Source organism: Chamaea fasciata, unplaced genomic scaffold, assembly GCF_029207755.1.
Source record: "Chamaea fasciata isolate MVZ Bird 193981 ecotype frontalis unplaced genomic scaffold, bChaFas1.0.hap1 SCAF_5, whole genome shotgun sequence".
NCBI lineage: Eukaryota > Metazoa > Chordata > Aves > Passeriformes > Sylviidae > Chamaea > Chamaea fasciata.
Window position 1 is genome coordinate 63797377 of NW_027094090.1, and position 23275 is coordinate 63820651.

General features: G+C 46.9%; 1 protein-coding gene across 1 annotated transcript; it reads right to left on the minus strand.

The window, feature by feature from the left end:
• Positions 1-2596: 2596 nt before the first annotated feature.
• IL2RB (interleukin 2 receptor subunit beta) lies at positions 2597-17037 on the minus strand. Its single transcript, XM_066184057.1, has 9 exons — positions 16932-17037; positions 16477-16603; positions 14870-14984; positions 13589-13700; positions 12899-13047; positions 12257-12434; positions 10389-10485; positions 8469-8553; positions 2597-7119 (listed from the first exon to the last, which is right to left on the minus strand). The coding sequence occupies exons 1-9, from the start codon at positions 17011-17013 to the stop codon at positions 6292-6294; spliced, it is 1773 nt and encodes a 590-aa protein (XP_066040154.1). The 5' UTR covers positions 17014-17037; the 3' UTR covers positions 2597-6291.
• Positions 17038-23275: the final 6238 nt, after the last annotated feature.

Here is a 23275-nt window from a genome sequence, read left to right on the forward strand (position 1 = left end):
AGACTACCCTCCCTTGCTCCTTGTGGGGCACCTTTCTGTGCAACCCCTGGGAAGGACCTCCTTCCCAAGGAGCCAAGCTGGGTAGTGCAGGAGAGCAAGGGCACTTTTCTGCTACCACAGCATCCCTTCAGAAGCAGCAGACATAAGCACACAACCACAGACAGAGGGGCAGGGGAGGGAGGGCAGGAAGCAGCAGAAGAGCCTCTTTGTTAGTATATTTGATGGCAGGCACTGGGGTTTCCCCCAGAGCTGCAGACCTACCTTTAAAGCCTGCTGTTGCCTGTGACACCTGGCCCACACCCCAACTCACACCTGCAGGGAGTGGGGGAGGAAGCAGGACATCTGTTTACCCAGCTCAAGGTCTCCTCAGTGATCAATAACCTGGTGCCATGTCCCTTCAGCTTGGCCTTTGTCCTGCACCATCCTCTTGCAGTGGGTCAGCTCACCCTGCACAATGGCTTTTTTTCTTTTCTGAAATGGAGGGTTTGGAGGCTTAAAGCGGGAGAAGATCTGCAGGCTGAGTAGGGGAAGTCCAGAAGAAGTCAAGGTAGGAGCACCTCCAGCTGTGCAGGGAAGAGCAATCCAGGAGACTTGTGCAGATTGCTTAGGTTGTCCTCCTTGGGGGACGGGGAGTTGCTGAGCAACTGCTGTATTTCTTAGCCACCCTCTTTGGTCCCATCGGTGTGTACTCCCCAGCACAAGGATGGAGCAGATGCTGGCTGGCAGGGTAGATGGCTGGAAGAAGGGAAGATGGCAGTAGAGAGTGCGTCTGGTCACCACAGTGTTGAGGCAGATGAAAGCAAAGCACAGTGCCTCTCAGTGCCAGCCTCAGAGAATCCCTCCTGTCTTCTTGTCCTGCTTGCTGCCCAGTCTCCTGACACTGGGCTCCCCACATTCAGCTGCACCACCTCCCTACAGCATCTGCTTTACTTCAAACCCCAGGTTCTCCTCAGCTACTTTTCCTACACAGCCTTCTGCTTGCAGTCCTGCAGGTCTGTATGTGCCCCTTTGTTTTTCACAGAAAGCAGAGACACTGCAGCTGGAGCAGAGTAAACAGAGTTACTCTGTCAATAAATGGGTGACTCCTGACCCAGGGCTGAGCTCCAGCCAGTGACATCGACCTGGGGTTGAGCTCATTTGGGCCAGGGCTCACTTGGGCTTCTTTTGGTAGCTGGGCAGGGATAGATATGTTTCAGCTCTGCCACTGGACCAAGTTTAGTCTGGGCCTGCACGAAGACCAAAAGCCATTGCTGTAGTTGCCCCATGGTGGATTCTAATAGATAAACATTAAATGTAGATAAAAAGCTGTAGTGTTTGACTGGGAATGCTCTCAGAACTGCTCAAGAGATTTGAAGCCTGATTTCACTTTAAAAAGTTACTTTGAATCAGAATTTCCACAGATAATGAGGGATAAGCAGCATCTTTAGGCACATATGTATTCATGTATTGCTTTTCTGAGATTACACTATGAGGGGCTTGCCACAGTGGGTCAGACCCCATTTGAGGGTATTTCTCAGTGCCAAAGTTACTTTCTTGAATTAAATTTTCCTGGAAAGAAGAATCTTCATTCTCTGGGGTTTTCAGCAGAACAAAAAAATGTTGAATCTCAATCTGATCTATCTAAGCAAGCAGACCACATCTATCACCACAGGCTTTTGAATCAACCCAGGACCCAAACCCTTGATCAGATCTGACTTCAGAGGAATTTTTTTACTGCAAGTACCCCTTGCTTTTTGTTTCTCCATGGTAAAAAAAAAGGGAGAGATGTGGGAGGAGGCTGCGAGTGATATCTATTTATGAACAAGGTATCTTGGAAAGGAGATGAGAGATGTGACAGCTATCTTTGCTGTCTCTAGGTTTAAGATAAAGAGAAGACTCATGCCTGTGGCTGTTAGGTCGATATTTTCCACACCAATATTTTCCACACAGCGCTGTTGTTCAGCTTTGGTTTGCCTCTGGGAGTGACGGACACGGTCGTAGCGTGTATCTGTGGGTTTGTGAACCACACACTGTGTTCTTATGGGCTTAAGTGGGGACTGACTGCTCCCCGTGTGACATTTCCAAAGGGCTCTTGGGAACCCAGCAGCGAAAGGTCCCCACATCACCGAGAGTGTCATGACTCTGGCATTCACAGCCTGTGTCATTCACATACAAGACCACATGATCTTGCCTTCCTGGAAGAAAGGTCCGGTTATCGCCAGATCTGACGTTGAGCACTTCCTGCCGCAGTGTGTCACACATTCACACCCAGCATGGCTGCGAAAGCACTGCGAACAGCTTGCCAGCTCCAAAGCTGTCAACATTTTCACAAAAAGCGGGGGCAGGGGCGGGGGCGGGCAGGGTGTAATACTGAGCCAGCAGGACAATCCTTAGGAGCTTGCAACAGCATCACCTCTAACTGCTTTCTTTATTAGGTGTCTGAGTCCCTTGGGGCAGGGAGTAGGAAGGAGAGCTAAAGGTATCTTAGTCTGAGCAAAACTTTACCTAGTTCCCTATTTAGGAAAGTTGTTAATCATGTCCCCTCACCCCAAAGGACAGAAAAACACTGTAGATTACTTAATATTTTGTTTATTTACAAAGAAGCAAACCTGTTTTTTTGTACTCAACAGCAAGATGTACACAGTAAGAGTGCAGATATATAATTTGGTCATGCAGAGAGAAAAATGGAAACAAGAAAGTCCAGCTAGAACTCAATCTGGCTACTCTCATCAAAAATAACAAATACATTAATAACAAAAAGAGGGTCAAAGAGAATCTCCATCCTTTATTTGACTTGGCAGGGGAATATTGACATCAAGGATGAGGGTGAGCTACTTAATGCCTTCTTCAGTCTCTAACAGAAAGATCAGACATCCCCAGGGTACCCAGCCCCATAGGCTAGAAGACAAAAACAGGAAGCAGAATAAACCCCCTATAATCCAGGAGGAAGTAGTTAGTGACCAGCTGTGCCACTTAGGCACTCCCAAGTCTGTGGGGCTGAATGTGATCCACCCAAGGGCACTGAGAAAACTGGCCAAAGTGCTTGCCAAGCCACTCTCCATCATTTATCAACAGTCCTGGCTAACCAGGAAGGTTCCAGGTGGCTGGAGATTGGCCAGTGTGACACCTATCTACAAAGAGGGCCGAAAGGAGGATCTGTGGAACTACAGGCCTGTCGGCCTGACCTTGCTGCCACAGAAGGTCATGGCACAGGTCACCTTGAGTGCCATCACATGGCAGGTGCAGAACAACAAAGGGATCAAGCCCTGCCAGCGTGGTTTAGGAAAGGCTGGTCAAACAGGACCAGCTTGATCTCCTTCTAAGGGTGACCACTTAGATGACTTTCACAGCCTTTCCCTCATCCACTATCTTTAGTAAAACCTTTAGTAAAACCATTTACACTATCTATCACAGCACTGTCCCAGAGAAACTGGCAGCCCATGGTGTGGATGTGTGTACTCTTTGCTGGGTAAAACATGGCTGGGTGGCCAAGCCCAAAAATTGTGGTGATTGGAGTTAAATCCAGCTGGCAGCCAGTCACCAGCGGCATTCCACAAGGCTCAGTATAGGGGCCAGATCTGTTTAATATCTGTTGATAATCTAGATGAGGGGATCAAGGGCTCCCCTTTAGTAAGTTTGCAAATGACACCGAGCTGGGCAGAAGTGTTGATCTGCTGCAGGGAAGGAAGGCTCTGCAGAGGGGTCTGGACAGGCTGGATTGATGAGCCAAGGCCAATGGTATGAGGTTCAACAGGGTGCCAGGTTCTGTTTGCAACAGGGTCGCAACAGCACCATGCAGTGCTGCAGACTGGGGGAAGAGTGGCTGGAAAGCTGCCCATTGGGAAAGAACCTGGGGGTGCTGGTTGACAGTGGCTGAACATGAGCCAGGTGTGCCCAGGTGGCCAAGAAGGCCAATGACATCCTGGCTTGTATCAGGAATAGTGTGGCCAGCAGGGCCAGGAAAGGGATGATCCCCCTGTACACAGCACTGGTGAGGCTGCTCCTCAAATCCTGTATTCAGTTTTGGGATGCTCAATACAAGAAGGACATTGAAGTGCTGGAGCGTGTCCAGAGAAGGGCAATAGAGATGGTGAAGGGTCTGGAGCACAAGTCCTGGGAGGAGCAGCTGAGGCAGCTGGGGTTGTTTAGCCTGGAGAGAAGAAGGCTCAAGGGTAACCTTATTGCTCTCTACAACTCTCCGAGAGGAAGTTGTGGCAAGGTGGAGGTCAGTCTCTTCTTCCAGATAAGAAGTGTTAGATCAAGAGGAAATTACTTCAAATTGCACCAGGGGAAATTCAAGTTGGATTCAGGAACAATTTCTTCACTGAAAGAGAGGATAAACATTGGAATAGACTCCCCAGGGAAGTGGTGGAATCACTATCTTTGGAAGTGTTCAGAAAACAAGTAGATGTGGCACTTTGCAATATAGTTTAGTGGGCATGGTAGTATTCAGTCAAAATTTGGACTAGATAATGTTGAAGGTCTTTTACAACCTTAATGATTCTATGAAGGAAAATAGAAAACCTTAAGACATGGGGACAGTGCAGTTTGGATCCTTGGCCCATGTAAGATAGCAAACTGCCCATCAGAGGCAAGGGAGTCAGTGTCTCTTTTCAAAGTCCATTTGGGAAGGTTCTCAAAGTACAGGAAACAGCTGGGAAAACCTTGTGTTTCCTTCTCTGGGAAGCTGTGGGGTCCTCTTCTCCTGTTTTCTCCTGGACACAATGGAGCAGTCCATGTCTTGAGACAGATGGTGAAGGAATGGATGAGAGGAGAGGAATAGTTCCCAAAGCCCTTACAGCTACAAGTAGGCTCAACTCCTCTGAGCAGCTCTTTTGAGGTGAAAACCAAGCCAGTGGGTGACCCTGCAACTGGGACTCATAATGACATTCAGGATACATACTGCAAGGTCAGCTAACAGTGTAGGAGCAGGAATCACAATGCTTGGACAGACAGAGATAGGAAAGAATTAATTCTAGCTGACACTCACAGCCATGACAGAAGCACTAACAAGTTCAATATCCTTGAGATTTTTTGGTATAAATTCTCTTAGAAGAGTTTTTAAGAGATAAGAGGAACTCTTAGCACATGGCTGGTATTTTCCCACTGCTGAAAAGTCCAGAAATACAGCAAGAAAATGGACAGATGGTACGAATGGTGAATGCAGGGATCTTCCTTTGTCTTACCACTTTTCTTCTGTGGCTTTTTCTTAACCCAGATCAGGGCTTGTAGAGGAAGAAGAAAAACAAAGTCTGTGCTATCCCCATTCTTTGCAAGTGGATTGAGGTTTTCTTTTCAGTAAAGGTGCTGATTCGTGGGTTAGTTTTCTGGGCTCATTCACCACATCTTTGCTGCTAATTAGGCAATGGTTTCCCTTGAGCAGTGGAAGGAATAGGCAGCACTGCTGTGATGTTTTCCACTTATACAGGATGTGGGATGAACTATTCTGCAATCAGCTTATCATAGTCAAATAACTGTAGTTTGCCAGCAGGGCAGAATGGCTTTCGATTTCGTGAAAAATATTGTAGCAAGAATGGGAAACTGTGTGAGTTCTTTCTACTGCCACCATCAGAGCTGGAGGAAAGAAAGAGAGGGAGGGGATTTCCCCAGTATTTTCAACCCAGTAATGGGGATTTCTTTTTTACACTGCACTGCTTAGACAGCTGACACAGTTGTGGCTCTGAGCCGACCTTAGAGACTCTAAGGTCTAGACTCTAAAGTCTAAAGCTGGACTGAGTAGCTTAGAATGTAATCTCCGATTAAAACCTAAAGTGGGGGACATCACAGAAAAAAATCACACCCTTGGTCAATCAGTAGGAGATGTCTTCATCCGTTTCATCATCAACCCCAGCACTGACTGGCAGTGCTATTGTCCCCTGTACAAAATCTCATATCCACATCTTCAGGCATTTCTCCATCCCATTAGAGGTTTTTAGGCCAGTATGAGGCAAATAGATCATATGCCTGCTCAGCCTCAAAGCTGAATGCTATTTTATACCAAAATGCAGAGCATGGAAGTGCTGGCACAGTCTCCTACTGGGAGCTGGGAAGGGAAAAAACGAGTTGGTGATGTTTGGAATGTCACTTGAGAAGTGTGAGGAATTTCTATGCCATCGGAGTCAGTACTAACAGAAAACCAGATTTGGTTATGAAGGTAAGTCCTTGCTGGTCTGTGTTCTCCAGCCTTATTTGCGAGCAGTCCCAATGGGATTGATGCTGAAGTTACATTCATGTCCTGAGGAGAGAAACTGTCCATCTAGCCTTCCCTGTGGAGGTGGCCTTTCCCATCTGTGGGTCTCCTCCCAGTAGTTCCTAGACAGAGCAATGGCTGTACTGGCTTTGGAGGTCCCTCAGAGAAAGGTAGGCACCAGTGTTTGAGACCTGGCTGGAGAAGGCTGTTTTGCATGGATCCTCATCCTGTCTTTGACTTAGAGGTGGAGGCTGGGAGAAGGAAGAGGTAGCATTTGCTGCTGGTGTGCAGGAGTCAGTTGGAGGGCCCCCCTTCCCACTCCCCTCTGTTACACTGACAGTATCGCTGTCCTGCAGATCCAGTGGGTCAGGAAAGTCAGTGTCCAGCTGGCACACGGCCTCAGCAGGTTGTGAAACTTCTTTGTCCATCACCTTCTCATCCTGTTCCAGAACTGGTGTTGGTGAGCTGCCTTCACTCGACTGGAGAGCCCCAGGAATGTCCATGGCCTGCTGGGCTTCACCTGCTGTCTCTTCTATGAAGGAGCTCTTCTGGAAGCTCTGGGTTGCCTCCATACAGTGAAAGAAGTTGCTGGGCAGAACATTCATGTCCTCTGCCAGTGTGCAGATGTCAGGGGAGGGGAGAGCCTGGTAACACTCACCATCCTTGCTGCCACTGCCCTCCTGGGTGAAAGGCTCATAGGTGAAGTAGACCTGGCAGGGCTCGATCTCAAAAGAGTTGGAAAGGTGGAAGAAGAAGTAGCCTTGGTTGGTGAAGCAGCTGGATCCAGAGTGCACACTGGTTTCTATGGGAGGATCAGGAGTCAGGGTTCCCTTGGAAAGCAGAAACTGGGATTCCTGGTCATTCTTCTGCATCACCTCGAGCATGGAGATCTCTGGGATTGTGCTGTTCACGCAGTAGGAAGATGTGGAGAATGGGGATGAGAGCCATTTCTGGTGGGGAAGAAACACAAGTGAGAGAGATAGAGAGATTGTGACTACCAAAGTATAGCACTCAGAGAGGAACCACAGGTTTCTTCTACTGACTGGCCACAGCAATCAAGCAAACTCTTCTCTGTCCAAGCAAGGGTCACCAGAGGTGGTGGGGAGGGAAATTCCCATTCGAGTCTCATCTGCAGGATTTTCAGAGTATGTCACTCTGTCATATAAAATTAAGAGTGGATCTTGTCAGCCTATGTTTTGAGATTTCTGGAGCAGGGAATTTAAGATGGAGAATTAAAGTGAAACAAAGGGAATAAAAAAGTAAGAAAAAACCCTTACAAGACCATAAGATGAAGCGAAGCATGAAAAACAGTATTGAGGTGCATCTCATGCAATCTGTTCCTTGGTGCTGAACAACCTTCTGATATATCCACATGGTTGCATGCAGATTTCTTGTCTAAAGTGCTCTTCCAGGCCCCTTGTGCCTAATTTTCACATTCATCATGAGCAACATCCTGCAGTACATCATTATCCTTAAAAATAAACTGATTCTGATGACACCAAAATCCATTGCCTTTCTGGCTTGTAAAGCAAAATTTTCAACTTCTTTCTGCACGATAAAGTGTCTTGAGTGCCTGCTGCCCCCCGTCCCCCTACTCTGCACTCTTTCCCTGGAGTTTAAGCTTTCTAAGCCTTTTTACACCTTGGCTTTTCCAAAGCTTTGCTGTTTCTGAACCCTCTGCAGTTTGTTCCCATCCTTCTAAAAGCAAGATGCCCCTTGGGATCACCTCCCACATCTTGCATCTGATGCTCCTTTTAATGCTGCACAGAATGGTAATTGTCTCCTCACAGCTGCCTGTACTCACAGAGAGCCTAGGAGAGGGGGAATAGTGGAGTGGGCAAAGAAGGGAAACAGACAAGAATGCAAGGAATAGCTAAGTGCTATCCAGTGTGATGGCAATTCACATCAGGAGGAGAGGAGAAGCTCACAGCAGGAAATCTAGGGAAGAGCTGGGCAGCCTAGGGCAGGTAGGGAGGCACTGAACTTGGAGGGAAGGGGATCCTGAGAGGCCAAGCTCCCTCCTGAAGGTCCCTTGTTGTCTCTCAGGCTGCTGATCATGGCAGCACAGTGCCATGTTTTGTGTGGTTTGCCATTTCTCTCTTCTGTAATTAGAGATGCCTCAGCTGAGCGTCAGGTTTTAGAAGGTCATAAAACAGAACATAAACAGGGAACCCAGCAGCTGGTGCTACAGGTGCATATATCATGTGTGCACGTGAAGGTCTATCTGTCCTGGGCATGTGCAGCTGGACACTCCTTTCCCTCATTTCTCCCCGCTATGGTTCCATCCCCAATCCAATACCTGAATGTCACCTCCATGAACTGCAACAAGTGGGGGAAAAAACTTCTCAGGGTCTGGGATGTGAATCTTCAGGATCTTCTTAAACCTTGAGGAAAGAGAATCAGAAGGACGAATGAAACAGGGCCTGATCCTGTTCACTGTCACTTTGGTGGGGGTGAAGGAGTGCACTGCAATTCACAGGTACTGCCTGGGAAGGGCATGGGGGAGTGGTAGAATAAGGTTGAGCCTGAGGGCTGTCCTTGCTCCTGAGAGGTCTGAGAGGCCCTAGCTCAGCCACGAAATGTATAGAGATGAGACAGATAAACCTGGAAAATACATTTCCCTCAGCCTTTTCCCTGGGGAAGGACAACCCCTGGTTTAAGTGGTTTCTTTCCTGCTTTGTCTGGTCACCTTAACCTCTCCACATGCCCCCTTCAGCCCCCATCCTGATGACAAGCTGAGCTGGCCTCCTTTGTTTTCAAGCTCCCACTCCTATGAGCTGCCCCTTCTTTGTTTTGCTGCCACCACAGTGACTCCTGCCACCACAATGACTCAGGACCATGTGGCCTGAGCAGGGCCATCACTGGAAAGCTCTGCTACAGCTCTCTACCCTCCTGGCAGGAGGCTGCATGGCATAGCTGGGGCACACTGGCTGTGCAAGCCATCTGAGTGAATATGCCTTGCATTATCCAGAGGCCTCTTCTTCCCTGGAACCAGTGTGTTGTCACCCTGAGGCAGTATGAAGTGATCTAATCTGCTCCCCAGTTTCTCAGAGAAGTTGGATCATCTTGTGATCCCTTTGCTGAAGCGTTGCTATAGGATGTTCTAAGGAAAAACCCTCCTGACCTCTGGAGGCAATCGGTGTACTCCCTGAAGCATCAGAACTTGCTAGCTCTTGCATATAAACTACCTTACATCATTGCAGATGCTATTTTTATTCATGCATGTCTAATCCTTCCTTGCATCTTACCTCAGCATTATTCTGCACTCAATTCCCCTAGGTTCATTATATTTTGTGGAGAAAGGAGGCCTCTTTAACTGCCTCTGTGCTGTACATCTAGCACTTCCTCAACTTTATGTCATGACTCAGGGTAAAATAGTGACCAGTGACTTTCTCAGTATTCATCTTCCTTCAGCATGGTTCTCTGTCTTTCCTTACAGAGAAACCATCCAGCCTCTGCAACTTCATCCCTGAGAATGTTTGTCCCTGCTCCCTGCCCTGAATATCAGCACCCCTGACCTGAGATTAGAAAACCTGTGATTGTGTCTAACCTTGCCAAGCTGAGAGGTCACTGTTCCTATTATTGTGTTGAGTAACTTTGTGAGACACTTCAAGTGCTTAGTAAAAGCAATGTCTGGGTAGAAACACTGGCAAAGAGGTTGAAGCATCATATGGGTTTTATCAGTGTGTGAGGACTGCACAGATCAGGGAGAACAAGAATTGTACTCCTCACTCTGGAGTTTTGCCTGAAGGCCCTATGTCACCTCATCCTGCTTGAGCTCTTGCTGGAATGTTTAAATGAAAAGGTAGTGGTAAACAGGCTTACTGGTCCTCACTACAGGGAGTGTTCTCAACCCTGTGACCTGCTTTTGAAGAGGCAATTTTGATGCATCCCTGCCAGGAAACACCACTCTAACCCCTGGGCAATAGATGTGCTGGGGCAGTTGTTTTAAATTTAGCCAGGCCATGGCACCAGGGCATGCCACCAGGTCACAGGATCATGGCACAATATGACAGTGCTGGTGAAACCGCATAATCTTGGGTAGTGTTATTTCTCCACAGGCAAATATCAGTCGCAGAAGGTTGGGCTATAAACCATGAACTGGTTGGCTTAAAGCCATCTCTATCCTGAGTAACAGCAGGTGAAAAATAATCTGAGTTTTGAGAATACACACAAGATACAGGAGAGGAACAGAGAGGTAAACTCAATTCTCAGTTACCATTTCAAGGTCCGTAAGTTAATGAGGAAGGCAGTCCCAATGATCACAAAGACAAAAGTGCTCACTATCAGAACTGGCAGGACTGGCTGGGATGTTCCTGCAAGATGAGAAAGAATGAGGAAATGGCTGTTAAAATCCAACCAGGATGCTGTAGGTAGAAGCTGCAGCCCTTTCATAGCTGCTCAAGGTGATCAAAGTGGGCCTTTGTTATAATTGTACATACTATTATCTAGATTTATAATATACAGGTCAGATTATATGCGAGTTCTGCTGTGTTGTGTAGGATGCCTTTGAGCTGGTACGGGTTTCAGAGTCTAAGCATTGCTTAACAGATAATTTGTGCTGAACAGCTTGAACTCCCTGGTCATAACAGCACCACAGCTAGAGGTTGCCACAGATGAGCTGGCACAGTCTTCCAGCTGATGTGTCCACCAACCTGTCTGTTTCATTGCCAAGGAAAGCAGGAACTCCTAAAACCAGCTAAACTGGGGTTGGAGGCTTGAAACAGCATTAAGGGTCAGTGGGGGAGAGGGAGTCATGGGGTTCACAGGTCTCTGAAAAGGCAAGGGGATACAGATAGATAAGATTAGGGATCACGGGGCTGGCTTCTTTCTTTGAAAAAGTGTAGGGAAGCATTAGGAGGCTAGAAAGGTTACAGCTTTGCACCATATTTTAGTACTTGGATTGTAAAGTTAGGACAGAGACTGGGTTCCCACATTGCCAGGGCTGCCAGCACTCCTCAGGCTTGTTTGGCCTCATCTCAAATATTCCTTAATCTGTTTCTTTCACTCCTATCTCCCCAGTGCACCTTTGCTTGGTCTTGCTATTCTGGTGCCTGTTTCCTCTGCCTGCCCCTCATCTCCTCCCGTCCCTCGTGTCCCTTGGTCACGCAGAGAATCTCTGGAGCAGTTAGGAGAGAGCAGAGAAAAATAAAAGACGGAGGAGACATTTTTAGCACATTCTTTCTTTCCCTGTCCTTGAGATGCTACTCAGATCACTTTGTCTCCTCTGCCTCTGGTACCCTGGTTATCTTTGGGTCTTGGTTGCTATGACAACTGGTTGCGGCTGTATCCTATTCACTGACATCACACACTGTCAAAATTTGATCGCCACAGCAACACAGTGCCCTTTCTAAACATAGCTCCTCTGTTTATACCAACACCAGGAACAACAAGGAGGGGTTGAGCAGAGGAAGGTGATGGGCAACGTGAGAAAGAATAACTTCTACCTGCTTATTTTATGGAAAACATAATGACAGAGGCCCCAGGCACCGACTCACCAAAGGGCACTGTCTTCCAGGGCTAGAAGTTCATACAGTGCCTGATGCAAATCTCAGCAGACCTTTTTTGAAAGGGTCTTATCATGCATGTAAGTCAATATGTCTCTCCCAGTTTCCATGAGACTTGGATTCCCAGGCTTGCGTGTTTTTCAGCTCAGGAGCTGAGAGCTGTTTCACTGCATTTCACTGATCAATACCTCCACTGAACTGGGCCATTTTAGGAAGCTGGGAGAATGTTCCCTGGTAACATTAGCATCTGGGAAAATGCCAGTCCTAGTCACTGCTTCTGCTGATTAGACATCTGGCCTTACTGCTCTGGGGAAGCAGTCCCTGATTTATATCTTGTGGATTTTGCCTGGCTTCTGGAAGTCAGAGGGGCTTTGCTGGGGTCAAGGGGTCGTTGCCCTTACCTGTGATGCTGAGATGATCTCACCTAACAGATTGGGAGGGACAGTTTTCAACCTATTACACTTTGGTCAACAGAATTCTTCCTACACATCTTCCTTCAGCTTCTCACCCTTATCTGGCCATTCTACCTTGTTTGCCCCGAGTCCCCATTTTCCCCTCCAGGTCAGACTACCTGACTTACCCTTATGGTCAGCGTGTGTCCTCCACAGGACCGGCTTGCTCCAGTCACTCCACACACCTTTGTAGTGGCTTCTGGCACTTGGCCTTGCACGGACAGCTGCCTCATATTTCGAGTTGGGTGAGAGTCTCTCAAAATTCGCCCACATCTGGTCCTGTTCAATGGGCAAGTTCACAGCCTCCTGGGAGTAGGGAAAATTTAAAACATCATCAACACTCTCGTTTACAATACCCATCTTCTCCACATACCACACATACCCTCACATACCCATCTTCACCAAGGCCCTCAGAGAAGACCTGTCTCAAGTCCTTACACCTTGTGCATGGCTTTTCCACCCTGAAGGAAAATTCTTCTTTGATTTGCTTTTCTCATCCCTTTCATGTCTGTCCTGGAACTGTCTGAATTTATTTTTTTTTGACATCACTAAGTAAAACAGGATCCCCATCTACCTCCTTGCCATCACCAAACCCTGGCAGCAGGTAACACAGATAAAAGAGCGGAGGCTGTCATCCTCTCTCCAGCTTCACCAAAACCGGTTACATCCTGAGAGGAGGCCCAGGAGCAAGTCTTGGGGGACATAAACAGAACCAGGATTCATCCAGGACTCACATGGTAACACGTCCCAGTCTCCTCCTCTGCACTCACCTCCCAGGGCTGACTCACATGTCGGTACCACACTTGGTACTCCCGCTCCCCAGTCAAATAGTGAGAGGAAATATTCAGGCTCCACGTTAGGTTGGAGGTGTTTTCAGTTATGTTAACCAACTGAAGGTTTCCTGGAGGCCTCAGCTTTACTGGAAAGAGAGAAGAAGCAGGGCTGATATCCCCATACTCTGTCCATAACAGGACTGCACATCAAGCCCCTCAGCAGCAGGACATCTCCTTGAGACAGGTAAACTCAGACAGCCAGCAAAACAATGTCCCAAGCAGATGTTTTTCTTCTGGATTAGCGAGCTGAAACCTTTCAGCAAAGACTGAAACACGCCAAGGCTCTCTTAAAGAAGAGTAAAAGCACATAACTACAGGGGGGCAGGAGAAGAACAGCAAGACTTTCCATCCTTCTTGCAGCACACATTTTTCATGCGGGATAGCTCATTAGCAACCCTAATGAGCTATCATTACCTGTATGGGACAGGACAGGATGTAGTTGGCGTGACACTACATGACAGAAGAGTAAGTGGCAGGAGTCAACATTATGCTCATTGTAGCAGAGAAAAAGTAAAACACAAAGGCCTAAAACCAGCTGTGGGTGTTGCACAGGAGTGGATGAGGAAGGAAAATTAGCTATCCTCTCATGGGGAAGCTTCAGAGACCAGAAGGCAGATGCGTACTCACTATTTTCAAAAGGATTGAAGTTTTTTATTTGTGCAGGTATTTTGGTTGTATTCTCTCCAGTGTGGCAGTGGACAGTCAAGTTAAGACGGTCTGAAATGGTGAAGCACTGATTCTGCAAGGCAAATTAACCATCAGTGACAATGAAACCTCATGAACAAGCATTCAAATTTCTAAGCATTGCCTATGCATAAGATGATTAGGCATACTTGACAATAAATATGGAAGATATTTGTGGCAGAAGGACATAAATCTCAGTGGTGAGTGAGGAACCAAAAATTTATATTTGGATTTTTTTTTATTGGCAAGAAAGGCACAAAATATTGTGATACACTAGTTTCTAGAGATTCCTGTATGTGCTGACTAAGCAGGAAAAAAAGTTACTCTCTATGAGTGACATTTACTGAGAAACTTTATTTTTACCAGAAGATTTTTTGTTCCCTGGTAAGACTGAAACTGCATTAGTATTAAAAATTAGACCTGAAATGCAGTGATGCTGAAGGGCCACATATATCATACAGTACTGAATAAGCAACAGAGAAATTAGCTTAATTAGAAAGAAAAGATTTTGAAACTGTATACCAACCCTGCAATTTGTCTTTGCACATGATATGCAAATGTATGAAGGCTTGTCTGTCATTAGAACTGGTTGTGACTTTACCAATAAAATACTAGCTCAAATTTGGGTGGGTGTTTTCTGAAAACACGGGGACTGCAGTGACTCTGGATGTGACTGAAGGAAGTACATAATGGATCTAAAATAAGACTGATTTAAATAAAGAATAATAGTTAGAAGATTTGCATCACCATTAGCTCCAATGATGTATTGCTGTTGCATCTTGCATTAGACACATCTAACCACACTTCACAGTAGCTAATGATCTGGAAAATGGTATTGATATTTTCTAGGAAAATGAGATCAAGAGACGACCTCAGAACTGGTGGTGATGTCCATTCCTCCTCAGAGGAAGGGATTAGGGCCAAACATAGGTAATTGAGACATGGGACATTGCATATGATCTGTCTGTCCTGCAGCTCTTGTGCATGTGTCAGGACAGCATGGCCCAGCTCACAATGAAGCCAGTCCTTCCTACAGGGGAACCCACAGCAGGCATGTGTACCAAAAACAAACAACATCAAGTCCAATCCCAGATCCGGAGTCAGAGATTAGGTTTGGGCTTCTCTATACTACCCCTGGATGTTACACTGTTTATACACCCCAAATGCATATATAAATCCTTTCCACTTTGTCATTAGCCAGGACATCCCAGATTAATTACTCACATTAACATCTTGGTTGAAGATTTTGATGCATCTCCTCAGTCCTGTCATATGCTCTGCCTTGGGTAACTTGCAGTGCTTCTTGTGTTTTTCAGGTGAGGGATATAATTCCAGTGAGCTGGGAAGTTACAGTTTTGGAGTTAGTCAAATATTCTGTAATGCTAAAGGGCTTTCAAAGCATTTTACCTCCTACTGTATTTGCTGAACAGGTTACAGCATAGATTTAATCCTACTTTCTCTCCCCATTGTATCACTCAGACAAATTTTGTGTGCTGACACATGGAAGTCAATGCACCCTAGTTATTTCAAGGCAAAGATAACAGCAGATTTCCAGTTTCAAAGATTTCACAAAACCCTCTTCCTATCTTCTCTGCTTCCTGTTGATATCAGAGGGCATGCAGAGCTGAAACTCACATACAACAACATGACCCTGGAAGACAGGTGCCTGTTTTAACCCCACTAGGAATTACAGGTCTCCTTCCAGACACTGACAGTCCTGTAGGATCTGAGATACTCAGTGACATAAGCCAGGTCACACCTCAGTCAGCCAGGACAGTACATCACAAGTGGCAGCACTACACTGTAAGGTCTCTTCTGCAAGCTCTCTTCTGCTCTGACAAGTGTGGCTAGAGAGCCCCAGCTGAGCTATGGCATGGGGTGTGGCAGGGTGGAGAACATCTGTGGGGTTGCAGCTGGGGCAGTGTCTGACTGAGGTGCCTGTTCCAGCTCTTAGGTCAGATCAGGCCTGCGACTTGCTGACAGTGGGGAGGGTTTTCTTCCTAGAGCCCTGGTCAAAGAATGACACAGTTCCACATCCAGCCCCAATTTCAGCCACAGTTTCTGATTCATACCCATGGAGCAACATAAATGTTTTAGCTTTCTATGTCCATGCACCAGCCCCAAGATATATTTGTCAATCTAACCCAGTTGGAGGTGTCTCTATGACAGTGACAAGTAACCCACCCAATGACAGAATCACACTGAACGTCTCCTTATGACAGGCACCCAGGGCAGTCCTGGGGTTGGCTGGTAAGCCTCTTGGCTGCAGATGTCCTATTTGGAGATGACAGAGACTCGGCCAGCCCCCACTGCAGTACTGGCCAAACACCTCTCCTCTTCTGGGAGGCATATGGGAGAGGAAAACATCATGAACTGGAAGAGACGAAAGAGCCGGGGAAGAGAAGGGGGATAGTATTTTTCTTCAGTCATTGTTACTCAGGATGCAACATCTCAGCTAATCCTGGCAATTGCCAAATGGCGTCTGTATAACTTCAATTCCACCTTTCTCCAGCCTCATCTCTATACAACCTCATTTTCCATTGAAAATGCCTTTCAGTCCTGAGGGTGTCTGCCAAGGAAGAGGGTTTTTTTGAAAAGGGAAGTTCAGACAGAGTCATGGAACTGGAAGATGGGTTGTGCTAGACAGTTCGGGACTGTCAGATGGCAAACACTGAGCAGTGGATGCCAGCATTCCAGCCCACATGGAGATAGAGACAGAGTTCAAGACAAAACACCTCAGCTCCGTGACTCCACTACACCTGGTCCGGGAAGGGGAAGCCTACATTTTTGTAAAGTGGCATTGTTTTTCCTCAGTCTCTCCAGTCACCCACCTGTCACAAAAGCCTTTCTTTGATGAAATCTCCAGCTGGCATGGGGCTTCAGCCAGGTCCCTGCCCGGGTCCCAGTCACAGAAGAGAGTCACCCGTGAGTCATACCAACAGGTGAGGCTGGAGGCACCTGCCAGCAGAGAAGAGACAGACAGCAATGTGCCTCAATTAACAGCAACGCTTGGCGTTGATCATCACCCCAGACAATGCTGCCCCATCCCAAACTACTGACTGACTCCTCTGCTGGACAACTCCAAGCAAGAAAGGCAGTGACACTCATTTCTCTATATCCTTGGAGGCTGATGCACTTATCAAAGACCTATAATAAGTACAACCTCCTCTGGCTGTATGTTACAACACAAACATTGCACAGTAACACAGTGTGGCACACACACTGCCCTGGTTGACTCCCCTCCCTGTTCACCCAGCTGGTACAGGTGAAAGGAATCGCTTCTTACCTTGTGCCGAGTCTGATGCCCATGAGGGAGGCATGAGGCTGAACAGGCAGAGGTGAGACAGAAGCAGCAATGAGGGCTTCATCAGTACTGGCAACACACTGAAAGAGAGAAGACACCCCCACCACAAAGCTCAGCAAGGGAACTTATGAAGATGTCGAGATGTCATCTCACAGGAGGCATCCACCCTCCTAGGATGCAGTACCAGTCTTCTAGGTTCAGAAACTCATATCCCTTCCACTCTGGAGTTTGCACTTTTCCCTAAGCACCTCACTGTTCTGCTGCCTTGGGTGCTTAGCTCAGCAGTGAAGCTGTTCACAGGGCAGCACAGAGGCTGTTTGCAGGAATTATGTCTTCTGAAAACGCGTGAGTGAGCGCACAGCAGTCCGTGCGTGCTGTCTCAGGCTGCCTGCTGACTCAGGTAGAGAGTGCTCTCTCGGCTGCACACAGCTTGTGCTTTGAAGAGTTTCTTTTTTTGGTAAACCCTAGGGCTGAAATAACTAGGTGCTTGCTGAGTAAGAGGGTCTCTGGATGCAACTGACAGAAGTTAGTTGCAGAGCTCATGGCTAGCAGGCAGATTTTGAATGGCATGCTTGGGACAGGTGGAGGAATCAGGGAGAAGAAAGTTTTTACCACGTTCTAGAAAGTCAAGGCTTTACCATATAAAAAAAATTACATAGTAGTGCATGAACTATGCATCGTCCCCTCCAAGCAGACCCTTGCTCTGCCTTGGAAGGAGTCATGATTTCAGGTGTATCAGAAAATTTGGGCTTTGTAATTAGGAAACTCAGCAGCAGCCCTCATCCCGCCCAGGCACCCAGGGAGTGTTGCTGGACGGACACCGACAAGGGAGCCTTCTTGTCTTACAAAGCCTGTACAGTCATGTTCCATATTAGACAGACTGGCCTTACAGTCTTCTCATCAAAGCCTCTCTCTCTCCCCATCCACCTGGACACCCAAACCTTGAGATCTTCCTTCATCCACAGGAGAAGGAACTGCCCTCACCTCTCACCAACCCTGAAGCTCAAGCAGACCTGAGGAAAACAAGATGGAAACCCCACTGGACCTTGCTGAGACTGCCAGAGGAGTGGAAAGAGATGGTTTATAAAGGGCTGGCATGAGCTTAATACCAATTCCCGTTGTGATAAAAGATTAGGTTCAGAGGAAGAAAAACATGATGACAACACATTAGCAGACAGGGGAGAGAAAGAGAGAAAGCGGGCGGTGTGGTTGTGAGATGCGGGGTATGATTTGAGAGGATTGTGGAGAGACAGAGAGATAAATATGTTCTTAGCCCTTCCCAACGGCAAGATGCAGTTTGTCAGATTGAAACTCCTTCTAAGATGCTTTCAGATCAGCCACCCCCATGTAAAAGAGAGCTGGCATTGCCCCCTTTACCTTCCAGCTCCGGGCACTGAGAGGTCCAGACGAAGAAAGTCCCTGGAGTCGTGGGGTTGGATGGCAGCAGGTGCTGAATGTCAAATGATGAGGGAAAGGATAAAGGGAAACAGGGAGAGTGATGAAGGCAGATATCCTGGCTCAGTGCATGTCCACAAGAGAAGAGGTGCCTACAGCACAGCAGTTCTGCTCCAAAACTGTTTCTCTCATATATGCATGGTCTCTGTCTTCTCCCTCTCACCTGTGCACAGGAAGCTGCTGCTTGCTTGCCTTGTCAGACTGAGACAAGGCCCCAAAGTATCGAAAAGGCTAGTGAGGCCAAGAATAAAAAAAAAAAACCAAACCACATTCTACTTCCTGCTGATAAAGCAGTAAGTGCAGAAACCAGGTTAGAGGGGTCAGATGTTAGCACTGCTCAAACATTCTGGGGCCAGTTTCAAACCATTGCTGGGAGGCAAAAGAGAGAGCAAAAAGGACCTCTTGGGATAGTGGCAAGACCCATAGCTTCCTCTTTCAGACACCCAAATGGGTCACTAATATTGCTCTCAGGGTCTGTACAAGTTTACAGATCACTTTGAAACTGGGGACGGGAGTCTGTCTACAGTAGAAATACCATGGACCACTTTGTGAAAAATGGCTGGAGCTGCTGACCTGAGCAACACCTGAATGAAACCAGACATTGTTGCCCCAGTTTTAGAGGATCCATGCTGAGTCACAGAAGGAGTGGAACCAGGTCAATGCTGAGTGTGAACAAGTTTGAGGCACACCCTCACACTTGCAGATGGTGAGACACCACAAGAACACCCATGCCACTGCCTCCCTACCCAGTCAAACACTCCATTCACTCCACAGAAGGAAGAACCACCCCCTCTGACCTGTCTTGCAGCTAGTCCGGCCAGGCAATAGTGCCCTGCAGTAGATGCAGCGCCTGTTTAGCATGGCTTGTCCATTCAACAGGCCAGACAAAGGTAGAAAAAATATTTCCATCCTCTTCCAAAGTTTCCTATGCCTTCACCTTTGCAGACAGATGGACCCTTTCTTTACCTTCACATCCCAAGCCAAGGCAGATGTACAAATGCAAATCCACAGCCTAATGGTTGTCCAGTTCACAGATAGACACAGACCTGCAAACATGTCCTCAACCCCTCTCTCTTTTCCATACAGAAATAGAATTCTCTGAAGTGCAGCATATCACGTTTCCTGTCTGGTCTGGACCGCACAATGATGGCTGCTGGTCTGAGGCCAGATGGTGAGAGTCTCCTCTTACATGTACAGTGGTCACCACATGTAACTGTGGTGCTCCTCATCTCTCCCTCCTAGAGCAGCTCAAGGCCTAAACTCAGATTTGGCCGGAAAGTTTTCTGAGCAAAAGTTGCCAGAGGCTAATCATAATTCTCCAGGCAGTTCCTGTTTGAGGACTCTATAAACCTCTACAAACCTGGAGGATGGGACCTAGCTTAATAACAAAGGGATCTTGGATTCAGGTAGTGGAAAAAGGGCGTAGGAAGAGGATGGGTTCTTAGCCACAGGATGCCCAGACCAGAGACTGGATTTCAGAAGATACTAGACCTCAAAAAGAAATAGTGTTGGAGCAAAACAGTAGTTTGAAGGCAGAGCCATTTTGCAGAAGGCTGCAATAGTCAATCCTTGTGGCCATTTCTGGGAAAGCATTGCAGTTGATCCAGAACCAAGCACTCACTTAGCCAGCAGTAGTGGAGTGCAGCACCTCTTTCTTCACCACACAACAAGGACCAGGAACCTTGAGGGCATCTGAAAACTCTTGTCAAGCCAGACTTGGGGAGGACAACTAGGGAATAAAAACCAGCCTACCTCTGCTGAAGAGGATCAGGGGAGAGGATGGGCTGTGTGCTTTCCTGCTCTGGTAACTGCTGGCTGTGTGTGCTGCACCTTGGAGGCTCCAATTGGGATGGACATGTAATGGCATGGATCATCAGGCCACAGACCACCTTTCCCAGGAACTCTGAAAATGAATGCAACTTACTCTGGCACAGAAATCCTCAGCTGAAGCAATTAAATTCTTGGTATCGCCAGCATTGCAGCTGCAATGGAGCATTCATGTTAACCCTAATTTTTCCTGTTTGTCCTTCAGGCTAGAGAAACCTACACCTTCCTTAAGACCAGAGATTATTTTGGGAAAGTGAATGCACAAAGTGCAGGTTTTTTATTGCTCAGCTTTTCAGGGGAAGAAAAAAAAAAACACAAAAAAACCCCAAAAAACAAAACCCCACAAACAAAAAACCCTCCACTGATTCCCTTTCTTTTCCTATTTTTTTCTTTTTGTTTTTAATGCATAAAAATCATACAAGGTTGATTGTGCTCTATGGTACCTGAAATAGTGGAAGAGGAAAACTTAACATGTAGTCAGCCCCTACAGGAAATGGGTGGCTGATGCAGTTTAAAACAAGGATTTGTGTGATCAGCTGCCTCTTTGGAGACTGTTTTTTTCCAGATCTGTTTCTCTACGATTAATTCTTGTACAGATTTTCTGCCATCTAGCAAGGACTGATGCCACTTTGAGGACTTTCCCATGGAGGGTCCCAATGGAAAACCAGCACTCCTCTATTAAGATACCCTTGCTCAATAAGGGATATACCTCCTTCTTGAGGGTAACTGAAATTGACTGACTTTCCCAAAACTGTGAAGGGAGGGGGAATGATCCAATAAATCAGCTACAGACAACCAAGACTCGATGTGTGGAGACACGAACTTCCTCAGCATATTTTCTTTAGAAACACAGTTTAAAATGTATTGGAGCAACAACTCCAATAATAAATAAGAGAGGGTTTCCTCCAGAGACATGATAATGGCATTATGTCCAGACCTCACCAGGCACATGTAAATTATGCTTGCTGTCAGCACAGTTTTTAAAAAGATTGCCCAAGATGTTGCGCTACTGAGAATGTGGCACTTTTTATCTCCTTCACACTGATATTGTTAGGAATTATGCCATTTGTAAAGTGAGAAGCCAAACAAAACCACATTGTCAGCAACACATGCAAGGTGTTCTTGACTTTACCTTCCTGTCCCCATAATGGTGGCTGAGATGGGTAAATTCTGAAAGTCAGTGTTGTTGTTCAGTGTTAAAGTGGCAGGTAAAAGTGTGATGGTGGAAGTTTGGTTAAAAGTGTTTTTTGGTCCAGATTGGTTTCAGGGGCAGCATAAGTTTTAAAAATACTCAAGACTGAGGCATGTACTTATGCACAAGACTTTTCTCCCTCACACTGCTTTCGTTAGAGGAGTACTGCTGAAACTGCTCATTTTCAGTTGCGTGTCCACTGAGAGTCTCTGCAAAATGGCAAAGGTGAACAGGGAAACAGACACAGAGAAGTGTGAAGGGCAAAAGTATTGTGTGGTGTCAAACTACCCCACGATTCATCAGCTCATCGCGTTCATTAGGCTGGGGATATCCCTTCCCTTTTCTGGCTCTCAGTGGGACCAGAGTGCCAGGCTAACTGGGACGCCTTGCAAACTGCACAGCACACCAGGGTGAGCTCAGTGGAGGGCTCAGCACATCCATCTGTGTCCTGTCCCCATGACCCTCTGGAGTGGAGCAGTGGAAAGGGCACAGAACCAGCAAGAGGTGAAGGGATGGAGGCAGAGACACCCTGATGGCCACTAAAGTGTTTGCTTCCTGACAGGATACACTGTGAAGGTCTCTAGAAGCTCTGCAAGTTATTTCTGGTACTTTCCAAATAATGTTGTTTTAACTATAACCTTTGCATTGAATTTCCTGCCAATCGTATGCGTGCGCTTCTCAAAACATCTGAAGTTATTTTCCCCTTAAACTGTGGTTCTACTCCGAAAAATGTCTGTAAAAATGGCCTTGTGGGAAACCACTGCTCAGTGTATAAGTAAGTGTGTAAGTGTATAAGTGTATAAGTGAGGTCTTGAATTTGTTCACATTACAAGCCTGTAAGAGGCTTTACTTTGTATCAAAACAGAAAACTTAGGCTGATGTGAGAGAGGTTTTTTTTCCCTCCTGTTCCATCATTCCTAGAGATGTTGCTGCTATGGGCTAAACACTGCCCTCAGGTTAATCTCCATCACTGTGTTTAAGTGGAGAGGCATTTAGACAATGGAGTTTAAGACCTGGAATCGGGTACCACAATGGAGTAACGATGCTGGGCAGCAAGTATTAAGCCTACCTATAGAGCAGATGATATTCCTGCATTTCTTTCTGTCCAAATTCTGCCCTACAGAGTGTCCTGATAGACATGCCTGAGAAAGGCAGCAGACATCAAATATACACATGAATACACAAGATGTTCAAAGTAGGGATTCCCTAGCCTGAAAGGCTATTGGAGAACATGGACAAAAGTGGTAGGAAACTGAGGTATTCACAGGCACTTTTACTTGCAACTCAGAGGCCAGAGGTGGGAGGTGATGGAGGAGGTGTTCACTTTCACTCCTTGACAGTGATGGTCACAGCCTCAGAGAAGTGGGGAAAAAAGGGTGGGAGGGAGAGCATGCTATTTTCAAGCAGTTTCACTCTTAGCCTACTTGGCTGTGAATGCACAGCTATGATCTCATGAGGAGAAGCATAGGACAATCACGAGATGGCCCTGCTTGGGACCTGAGCCCTGGCGCCGCATTCTGTTTGGGTTGAACTAGACAGTGTCAGGACTTTGTCTGGAGGGGCTGGAGCCCAGCAGCAGAGACAAGCTTTAAGAGAGCTCCTAGGAGTGGATGCTTGTCCCCCTGATGAGAGCTCGTGGTGCTACAAGGGCTGTTCAGATCCAGAGTCCCTCCCTAGAGACCCTCAAGGAAGACCTGGGCTGTCACCCTGGGCCTGGCTCAGCAACATGAAGGAAAGCCACTGCCTACACCCTTGTCTGAGCCTGTGGAGATGGTGTCTGAGGTCCAACAGGCATCTGAGCCACAGCAGTGTGGCAAGTGATCTCTGTCAGCTTAATCATGGTACCTGTGGT